Below are 11,841 nucleotides of genomic sequence, written 5' to 3'. Positions count from 1 at the left end.
TATTAAACGAAATTACAGCTGAAATATGATTATGTCTGTAGTACTTCTTGAGTTATGTAACGACCAACTCTGAAATGTACCGGAAACTAATAGAACAATTTAGTTTTATGTTAAGCTTAGCTCTGTGTTTCAAATCTTTTCATACGAAAACCGGATGAAATTGAGTACACCACGATCATTAGGGACGGAGATATATTTTACACATTACCTGGGAAATTGTAAGATATCTAGAACAATATTGAAAGGCATAAATTAAATTTACATACTAAAATGTGGTGGTCTTTGGATATCATACTAATTCAATCAAATGCATTAACAACAACAGATTTTCCACTGCTTCAACAAAAATGCTGAACACAACTGTCTGTCAGCTGGCCAATGTTGACTATTGTTTACGATACGATATTGACCGAAAGCTCCTCAATGACACTTCCTCGACAACTATTTATCCTGAAAGTTCTGCTCTCTCTCCTGGAGTGCTGTACAGGTCTGAGTACTCCCACTGTGGCTAGACTCGGCGATGTCCCGTACTCGGTGGCCGTGCTGTACAAAGGGAAAGTATGCTCAGGAGCAATCCTCCATCCTCAGTGGGTGCTCACCGCGGCACATTGTGTGTTCCAAGCGGCCAGGGTCACCAGCAACCATTCCGTCGTCAAGGTACATCAATCCATTGATTCTGATTTCATAGTATAGTAGTATAGTCTTTGTATAATAAAACAGCATATTTGTTGTAAAATCTTTATTACATCACTAATGAATGTCGAACAAGTATTTAGACACCATTAAAGCTAAAACGCACTTCCATATTATTACTTTTTAAATAAATTATATACTAAAAGTGTTCTATCCATCACAAATTTCTTCTTTCATAACGTTGTAATTTGAAATAAATTGTAAAGATTTCTTTGTTATGGATTTTATAGAAATACAACACATAAATACAAAAATGTATCATAAATAAAACTTAATTATATATGACTCAAATAATGTTATTTAGTAAGTTTAGGTTAATTTCCATCTCTATAATTTATATGAAACTTAATTTTACTCTCCAGGTTGTTGCTGGTTCACTGAAGGCTTATTCAAACCAGCAAAACAATAACAGTTTTATGCAAGTGCAAATCAGTGACTCAGTAATAATCCATCCCTTATATACAAATACGTGGGCAGAAAATGACATTGCTTTAATTAAGGTTGGTATGTACTTTAAACAGTATATTATCATTATAATAATTGTGCATACTGGGAATAAGCTGTGAGGGGGCGAGTTTGATTGTTAAGAATGTCACACCGGGGGCAATGAATGAATCTAAATTTGAATAAATCAAATAATCTTAATTCAATTAAAACGTTTAGTCGATGTAAAGTTGGGTTTATGTAATAAGAATATTTTGATTTAAATGTTAACATTTTGGAGGGGTTCCGCCCCCTCATCACCATAGATACGCTTCTGTTAACGTCGCACAGACAACCTTTACCCTTTATAGCCCTCATTTTAAAGTGACTATTTATAGATAAATACTGTGCTTAATATTGTGTACTTATGGGTAAACTGGATTATAACGGGTTAAACCCCACTTATTGTACTTTTACAGTGTTTAGTGTAGCTTAAGTTTTCTAGATGACTATAAGTCTTGCTTTTTCAGCCTTTTAAATATCATAAAACGTTTAAATCTCAATTATCGCCATACAGGAAAACAACAAAGTGTTTATTTAATTTTAACAACATCTCCAACGTGTCTCCTCACATGTTTACCTAACACAATATACGCGAAAATATACGCAAAAGTGCTCAAAAGTGTATACGTAAGTATACAATAATAGTGGACCTTTACTATTGATGTAATAAAATATATGACAGAACCAAGTCCGCATATTTTGAATCGTCTGAACGTGTTTATATTTATATCTTGTTAGGTTTCAAGATGGAGTTTCCTAAGACTTTGCTACTAGTGTATTAACTTGTAAAACCACCAGTGTTGCCAGGTACAAATTAACCTCCATAACTAATGATGTACCTGTTGGATAATTATAATGTAAGATGACAGCGCCATGACGATTTTGTACCTTTCTTCAGTTTGCGTGGGAATGTATATATATATATATATATATATATATATATATATATATATATATATATATACATACATATGTGTGTGTGTGTGTGTGTGTGTGTGTTTGTTTGTTTGTTTGTTTGCTATAGATATTAATAAGTAATGGTGTACTATAGAAATTGTTGAGATAAGATCGCAAGAAGTTGTATAGTTATGAGTTGTTTCAAAAATAGTTTATGGTTTTCCAATTTTTAGACTTGTATTATGCAGTTAGCATTTTGATTTCTATTGTAGAAAAGTTTATTTCAAATTTCACAAGGAATTCAATTTAGAACTGGCTAAAATTTTTAAAGCCTATTTAAAAATAATTTTATTTGTGTAATATTCTCTTCAATTGCAGTTGAAAGAAAATGTTGCTATATCGAAAGCGGTGGATAAGATACGGCTAGCGGACGTTGAATGGGGGAACTCCACAATGGAGTGCGAGATCCCAGGATTTGGCCGACTACAGAAGGGAATCTCAAGTAACTTAGACAACCGTCTTAAGATACACAGGATAACAATTACTAGACCTTGTCCCTGCGAGTCAGAGCTTATCAAGGAAAAGAGCGTTCATAGGTAAAACTCAATTTTGTTCTATAATTAGAGCCATTTTAATTCAGATACTTCAGATGCGTAGCTTCTTCTCTGTGACGATAACTGCTGGGTATGAGAGGTTCCACCTTATAATATAAACTAGTCGTGCATTGTTTCTGACGAGGCAATGTTGTAGAGTACGACAGTGGCTGTGTAGCAAGACAGAGCCACACTCAGGACCCTGCAAGGGAGACTCAGGATCCCCTCTGGTGTGTGGCGGTAGACTCAGGGGCGTCACCAGCGGCACTTTCTACATCCACGACCCCGCCACCTGTGACCTGAGAGGTGGACCTGAGCACCCTCTCTGTGGTACCATCCACGAACTCAACATCTTCATGGATATCCAACCATTCCACGCCTGGATCATGTCCACCGTGGCTTCACACGGCAGTCGAGCTGCGTAGACGCGTAGATGTAACCTGTTCTTCCTTCCCTTCTAGTGTCCAGGTGTCTCAAGTAATTAAATATTACACAATGTGGTAATAATGTACTACAACAATATAATACATGTCTTACTTGGCCACAGAGTATTTTTTCCACCCCCTTTTTAAGTCATAGTTAATAATAGTATGTAATACATACAAATTGATAATTATAAAAATGTATCACTATTATATTGTTATTTTTAGTTCGTGATCAATAAATAACATTTAAAAGCCTTTAGTATTCCAACATTATGCTTTTGATGTATGAATTGCACAATGTACATGTTATAAAAGTTACCACAATTTAAACAGAATATGAGGAGTAACCATTTTAAAAGGTTACATATTTTATTAGAAGGTAGGTGTACCCTAGACCACATGACGCATAATAGGCTTCCCTAGAGGTTTCATGCAAAATTTCAAGTTACTAACTCGTTCCACTCCTGCGAGTAGAAAGACAGAAATACGAACGCACAGACAAATATACAGAAGAGTACTTTTCACAGCGTACACTGTAATAGAATAGATTCAATACATCTCAGACGAATCTCATCGAGGGATATACACTATCATCAATTTGATGTTTCTTATGCAGAAAGGAATATTCAGCAAATTTTCATGCAAAATTTAAAGTGAATCCATAGCTGAATCCCTTCTCGAGGTCCTGCGGCCAGGAGCATGGACAGAAGAGAAATTTGTCCAGCCTCTGAGTGACAGGATTCCCTGATGCTTAGCCAATCATTTACAGGAGCAATTTATAAACTGTTTTCCTCCAGGTAGATTAATTATATTCTTCGGGTTCATATTCATTACATTCCACTCCGCTTCTTTGGATGGTCGGTAACTAGGTAAAAGTATGGTTTAACACTAGTTCGCTATACTGTTATAAAAAGTTGCAATCTATACTAACACACAGACTGGTCTAGTGGAAAGTCTTGCATTATCAAGAAATTCTATATTTTACATGTAAAAATTAACATTTATGCACATTTGTCTTTCTCAAAAAAAGGAAAACTATAAATATGTTATTTATTTCTCACATTAACGTTTTTGGAGGTAATTACTAAATTTTACAATATTTGGACCCCAAGTATGGGTATAATCAAGGAAAGTAACGAGTTTTAAATTCATGACGAATTCTGAAATGGCCGATAAATGACCAAGTGAGTATTACTAAATATACTATTTATTACTAAAGAACTTTAGTGTTACTATGTATAGCCTTGATGTCTTTGTAACGCAAACCTACTGTTTTATTTTACAACTTTTATTTATGAGTATTACGTAATAATAATTGTTGATATGTTAGTTAATCATCAGTTACACGGTAACCTAATCATCACTTAAGGTTATTTTTAAACTTGTTTACGCAACTTGTTAATAGAGCAATAAGCGTACTCACAGTTATTGAGTCACCGGGGCGTGACCAAGTAATCAGTTGAGAAACGTGTAGCTCGTGGACGATTACTTGTTCCTGTAATCTATAACACCGCGGGCCATTGTGAGGAACCGGATCGTACACCTTGACTGGTTTATACTTTTATCTCGCAGTCACAAAAAACAAGATCACATCGAAACGTAGCGGCCGGACCAGAAGAGACGCAAAACGATTGCCGCGCCAAAAAAAACGCTGCCCGGAAAGCCCGTGTTACTATCATCTCCGGGAGGAATTCTATGAAAGAAAAGGGTTAATAAATCTCGGGTGGGTCAGCCCTAGTGAGGGAGGACGGGTAGACGAGCGCGGCTGCCATCTGGTGTCCGGCAGCAGACAGGTAGACGGATTCCCGCCGAGCGGACCGCAACTGTCGCCTCCTCAATCATCACCCCCCTTCCCGCACGGCGAGCACACCCACCATCGCACTTCCTCCTCCGTCTACAAGAAATATCGGCCACTTACAGCTTGGTTATTATACAATTATAGTGACTCGATACTTGTACAAAAATAGCCACTTCCACCATACAGCTGTTACACGAATTATTGAAACTTACAGATGTTTTAGACCTGAGTGATATATACAAGTTATACAATTAAATATTATTAAAACAAATATTTTACCATTACAAAAAGTTCGTTTTTTATATATCGCAAGGCAAGTACTGATCATTACATTTTTACTTTAATATTTTCAAAATAATAAATTATTTAAAAGGTTGTAGGATTACTGATGAAAGGAAAGATTGATATATAGTGTTCTAAAACAGTAATTACTACTTATTTGTAGTCTTAAAATTGATTTATCGATAATGCATCACTTTGCAAACACTAATTTTTAACATTTCTGTACATCTCATTTTTCTAATATGTAAGAGTGAAACTTATATAATGAACATTTTGACTAAATATATGTAAATAACATTAAAAGTTTGGGCTATCCAACAAGTGATTTTGTTTGTTTTCTTAATGTGTTTTAAAGAATGATGAATTATATATTTATGTTTCTAAGGTTGGGAAAGAAAAAACGGTGTTTATCAAAACGGTTAAATCTAAAAACAAATATTCCTTCCGATTCAATCAGAGAAAATGTAGATTTCACATAAGGCTGTCATCTAGAAACGTCAAACTGAAGATGCATTAAAACACTCAATGTTTGATTCCACAACACTACTGGGACAATAACCCCTCAATGATTAGACGTTAATAAAAACGTAACCCTTTCAAACATTTAGTCCATAATTTTGAAACCTTACTAGAAAAACACTTTTACAACTATACACATTTCCAATTAATCCAAATTTTGTTTGTACAGATATTCGGTTATAACGGGTAATTGTATACTTCTATGACTTAAAACGGACATCACCTTGAAACCTGAAACTATTAGACCTTTTGGTTAGACCCAACCAAGTAGACCCTTTGGTGAAGCAATCCGCCTGGTCTACTTATTCTCATCATTTGATCCAACTCTCTTATGGAAATGAGCTCCTATTCTTCTAACCTCCGGTAATATTAACCTCCCTGAGAATACAGTATATTTTGAGTGAAATAAAAACAACTTGATCGACTTATTCGCCTGATGAAGATTACCGTATTCGGTTATGTAATCTTCAGATAATCAAAACTCCTTTAACTTTATACCCTCTGTTATACTGACTAACATAGAGTATACCAGAAACTTGAAACTTTGGAAAAATTCTAGCTTAATCCGTATAACCGCTAGGCAACGCCTGAAATCTAAGAATTTCATTACTTAAAATTAATCTTTAAAACATTCACAATGGTTGACCTTTGCAGTCTTTCCTACCAAGCTGTGTACCGGGTAAACCAGAGGTCGCAGCTCAAATTCAATGGCAAAATAGTTCTAAATTCCCAAAAAAAAGTTCAGTCACTTTTTGTCGTATCTCTAACGTCTAAGTCGTAAAACGGCCTGATAATAAAAACTTTGTTTGGATCCAGAAAATAAGTAAACACTCCGGTCTGTTTTTAACTCTCTGGCAAATCCCACCTTCGAAATCAACTTGTCCCTCCGAAAATATCATAACCTCTTGTCCACAAATTTTGTCAACACCCACCTCTAGGGATTGGGTGAGCCGAAGGCAAGTAACTGATATATAAGCATTTCTTTTCCAAGCTAAAGACGTCTTTAAACCTTAAGAGAGATAGGAAGAAGCACACGAATAAAGGTTATTTATAATATCGCATAGTATATGAAAGAAATATATGTTTGGGTCTTTATTGGGTCTGATCTGAATTAGTTGATTGGAAATCTTTGCTCTAATGTGAAACTCGAGCCGCAATTTTGAAACTTTTCATTGTTTAAGACTGAGAAACGAACTCATCGAAGCTATGTGCAAGTACTGCATTTGTACTAAGTTAAGCCAAAATGTTTTAAAAATGTCGGCAGCTGTAGTGTTTACCAGCTATTTTTTTCATTGCATAAGTCCATACATACATGCAATTAATATACAATTAATTTAGTTTCTTCTAAAATCCGTTCCTATTATCGGCACCATAATGGCTCGGGTCTACGCACAGGCTTACTTGCCCAAGTAGATTCTAATTTCCATACATAAACTATATCCAGTACATATATATATATAGTCTTTAATTTTTTTGTTTTTCAGATATAATTAATACCTTCTTAATGTGTTAAAATAAAATGTAATGTAAGATACATATATATTTTAATTTGCGTTATTGGGAAATAATTATTAATTCATAATCCATGCATACACTCACAAATATAGTATTTAGTAGGCAAGTAGGCAGATTTACATGAAATATAGCTAACACAGTGCATCATAGGAAAAAGAGCGTCAGTCCTTAGTGGAAGGGAGGATGCCATATGTTGTAATGGAAGTCCATGATAGGTCACGACAAAGGTATTGTACTTATTTTAATTTCTTAAAAAAGGAAACCCCAGCGTTATGAGATTTCACTATACTGACATTCTCGGAACTCTGACAAGAATGGGAAGAGTGTAACTCCGCGGGGTTCGAGCAGTTTATAGAAATATGGCATCCTCTCTGGTAACAGAACCGGCTTAGTGAATTGCTATAAGAGTATTAGCGGACATCCTTATATGGACAACACAACCCTACAAACCATTTCTATGGTAATCGTTGACTAATTAGCAAAATATATTCATTCTTGCATCCTGTTTGAGACTCGTGGCTTCTAGCAAGCGTGATAAACCACATTTTCTGACGGAGTAATTTTTTCAGCAACATTTTGGTTTGTGACTATAATTGGCATTTCCAACACCGTACACCATCGACTCACTCCACAGGAACCGTAAGTTCGAGATATCCAGTGATGTATCATCGGCACCATCAATGAGATGATGATATGCCTTCGAGCATCCAAGGTGTTAATAATGGTCATTAGGAAAGATCACCCTCTCCACACTTCAGTCAGCCCTCTTGTACTGTACCAAGTCCGTAATCACGTGGTCTGGATAGGGACACCATAGGCACACACCCTGATGTAAATCCTCCAAATACTTCTATTATTAGGAGACACTCCACCTACACAGTTAACCACATTTTACTGCACTTTGCCCGGAGACTCGTGACCTACAACGACCGAGACATCGAGCTTTCTTAATGAAGCTGCTAATAATTAATTATTGGTATCGGAAATTCACATTTAGGCATGTTTTTACATTTCAAAGATTACACATTTCAAAGATTCCTAGCATCTGAGCATGGACTAAGACACGAGCCTTATAGTGTATTTAATGTAATGCTTCATGCATTACTTAAAACATGTCTCTATCACTCCTGTACATTCCTAAAACGTGAATATACTAATTGTTTTACCTTCGTCGACTCAAACGCATTATGTATGCTCCTTAAATCCAAAATTAACTTGTCATTATTTACTTGACCTACTCTTGTTTGTTTCATTTTTCTAAACACATTTCAAAACTTATAAATTGAAAATTTGGCCCGATTATTAACTGTATATAACTTTATTTTGAGAGTTCCATTGGCAACTTCTATGACGCCACTTTATAATTAATTTAATTTCTAGTAAATTTTGGAAAACGTTTAACTAATCAAGATGAATTAATTAGACCTATTAGTAAAATTATTATCTAATCAAGATCTCCACTTGTCCACTTATACGTACATTAAAAGCATTCTCACATGCTGAGTAAGCATGTTCAGTAATTTAGATCCCTGTATTACAACAGTTGTGAATGTCTTTACAAACACACACTTCTTGAGATAAAGCTATACAAATCCTTAATTCTATTTCAAACAACCTTACGTTAACGTTTAAGTTTATAATTCCATACAAGGAAAGATCACAAACCAATTACTAAAGCTTTAGTTTTTATTATATATAATGATGTCAACTAATTCTTTAAAATAAATATCTGATTTCGTTTTGTTAGTTTGCAATCGAATAATTAGTGTTTTTAAGCTGTTCTAGTGTTTACGTTAGCCGCCAAAAAATATTAACCGTATATAAAGGATGGACTGTATATAAGCTGGCACCCCTTGTATGATGCAATATAGTGTGAAACATTAATAATTAATATTATTATATTTTACTAAAATGTATTTAATTTTCTTGCTTTTTATAACTACAAAAATGTAAATTTTTATAATGTATATTTATCTTATATATATATATATATATCTTAAAAAGTTTGAAGTATTTAAAATAATGACAGGTTCAAATGTAACGTTATAACTTTAACGTTCTAATATTTTATCACAGTTATGAACACGTTTTACAATATTAACCATATTTCATTTCGGCAAATTAAGAAGGGGGAATGGTTTATAATAGAATATCCATAACCATGAAATAAATTATTCCATTTATCTTTTCAAAGCCTGGCGAAAAATGTATTTGTGTTCCAAAATGTACAGGCATTAAAAATATATTAATGTTCTACCAAATTCTCAGCTATCAAATGTCGCTTTTGACAGCGATTCAAATTATGTTTGATATCTTAGCTACCATCGCAATATTAAAAAACATGTTTACTCCTCTGCAAGTGTTTTTGATAATACAAGAACTATGAAAACGTAACATTTGAATAATTATTATTTTGTCACATAAAATTCCAATGAAAAAAAGACTTTGATAAAGAATTAGAAACTATTTAATACATTGCCAAAAATTATGGATACAAGCCAAGCCATGATTGACTATTATTAAAGAACCACAAAAAGCAACAAAATATGAAAATTAGAGATATTAATAACATTTAATTCGACTATCTTGGTCAAAATTATCACAAAATTAGCAAATCGGTGTGTAAACAAGAATATAAATTAGCTTTCAAACCTCTAGTAACCTCAGTTTTGTAATAAAAGTAATTCCAAAAACCAAAATCTAAATTTAACATCAGTGGAGTACATAAATTAAGATTTAACGAATATCATAACCACTATATTGAACAAATAAACCGATTTCATAAAATTATAAAGGCATTGAAGACATCACAAAATTCTAAATATGCTAACCATTTAAATAACACCGGCATTCCATTTAAAAGATCGAAAACCATCTTCAAATTATACACATATGCAAAACTATTTTTAATTTTAGATAATTTTGAGATTTACAAAAATTAATTCTAACCATAATTGTTAAAGTGAAGTTTTCCCAGCCTTCAAAATGATACTGTTATTGGACGTCATCAAAACGTAAAAAAGGACATTGTCATGATGTAAACAAAAACCAATATTTTAGCTTTTATTTGGATGTATAAACGTGTATTATTCCGAAAAATATCAAAATTAATCACAGTATAAAATTAATTTGCAAAGCCTAAGTGTAGAATCGTGACCTTACAGTATTATTACAGCGTTAGCTGTAGTATTTAACAGTAACAGAAGTAAACAGTAACAAGTAGGAACAGTAGTTTCATTACAGCTCTATTGTTCTGGATGTGGTTTCATTACTTAGCTAGCGTAGGGTTGGTTTTGGAATGAATGAGGAAGTATGGTTTGGAAGAGAATGCCAACCAACCCTCATCTGCGGAATGGACAACGAGTGAGACCTCAACAACCAGCGAACAGTATTCTGGTGGGAGGATAGTAACCACAGTGGCGTATTATAAGTAAGAAAATATTCAAGACAGAGTACACTTTTGCTCTGTGAAAAATGTATAGTCTCATATTGATAGTTATATTCTATTTGGTTTCATTTTTCAGCATTAAGAGAAAATCTGATTTTGCATACAGTAACTAGTTAATGAGACGTTGTGTATCTTTCCTCTGTTAAATTTGAAATATTACTTGACATTTTTTACAATTTCTCCTTAAGATACTCATATTAAGTTTCAACCATAATCTCTTACCATTATTGCCAAGATATTCATATTATAACCTACGGTAAGACAGTATCTCAGAATTGTAAGTTTATAAATTACTAAATACTTCATAATAAATTTTAAAATAATTTGATTATTTTTACCTAAACAAATCAAAGTTGTAATTTTTTATATCGTGACATACCTACAAACATTTGAGCTTAATTTATGTATTGGCTTCATTAGATCTAGATAAAATGGTAAATTTGTACTAAAAAGATATATTTGCCATGAAAGTAGTTAAAGCTATTTTTTAATATTTTCCGTTATCATATTTAACCCGCCGCTATGGACATGTTTTATGCGTTCAATTAATCTTCAGCTGAGTGCGATAGGTTATTAGGCATTCAGCTTTTTCTTACAGCTCTTCGATCCATATTGTCGAGTCCACATTCAGATAATTGGATACTTAAATTTAAAGAGTGATTTGTCGGTTACATGATCTCGTGGAGATACATGTTTCCGATAGCTCCAATGGAAAAGGTCCCGATCAATAATTTCATGGTATTTGATTGAATATGTCCTTATATTTTGGTTGGTGCTAATAAAGTATTTTAAGCCATTTAGCAGGAGTCCTGATTTTGGAGGTTTTTGCATGAATTTATATCTGAACAGTACCGTATTCCTCATAACTACACCATGAGCTCGCTTCGCTCAATGGGTTCCTTGGCCCTTAGAAATATGACACTTTGTCTACTATTTTCTTTTTAATGGTCTTGTAGTCACTGGAGTCACTTCGTTTGTCGGGCAGTAACAAGTTCGTTTCATTTTCTTTGATTTCGTCGTTGAATTACTGTAACCATATGAGTACCGTGCCAAAATGTCGAGGAAGCCAGTGTTGAGTATCTTGCTGTCATATGGTCAAAATGTTATTTAATACGTTGAGTTGTGTAGCGGTATTAGAAGGACATCCCCAAGTGTTCGAATTCGTCGTTAGCACCGTGTGTCGTT

General features: G+C 33.8%; 1 protein-coding gene across 1 annotated transcript; it reads left to right on the top strand.

Annotated features, from left to right (window-relative positions):
• Positions 1 to 363: 363 nt before the first annotated feature.
• Positions 364 to 3,213, top strand: LOC124358724 (cationic trypsin-like). Its single transcript, XM_046811020.1, has 4 exons — positions 364 to 657; positions 1,056 to 1,193; positions 2,455 to 2,672; positions 2,827 to 3,213. Exons 1-4 carry the CDS (start codon positions 379 to 381, stop codon positions 3,092 to 3,094), a joined length of 903 nt encoding a protein of 300 aa, XP_046666976.1. The 5' UTR covers positions 364 to 378; the 3' UTR covers positions 3,095 to 3,213.
• Positions 3,214 to 11,841: the final 8,628 nt, after the last annotated feature.

This window comes from Homalodisca vitripennis, chromosome 3 (assembly GCF_021130785.1).
Source record: "Homalodisca vitripennis isolate AUS2020 chromosome 3, UT_GWSS_2.1, whole genome shotgun sequence".
NCBI lineage: Eukaryota > Metazoa > Arthropoda > Insecta > Hemiptera > Cicadellidae > Homalodisca > Homalodisca vitripennis.
This window is presented reverse-complemented; position numbering and strand designations above follow the sequence as displayed.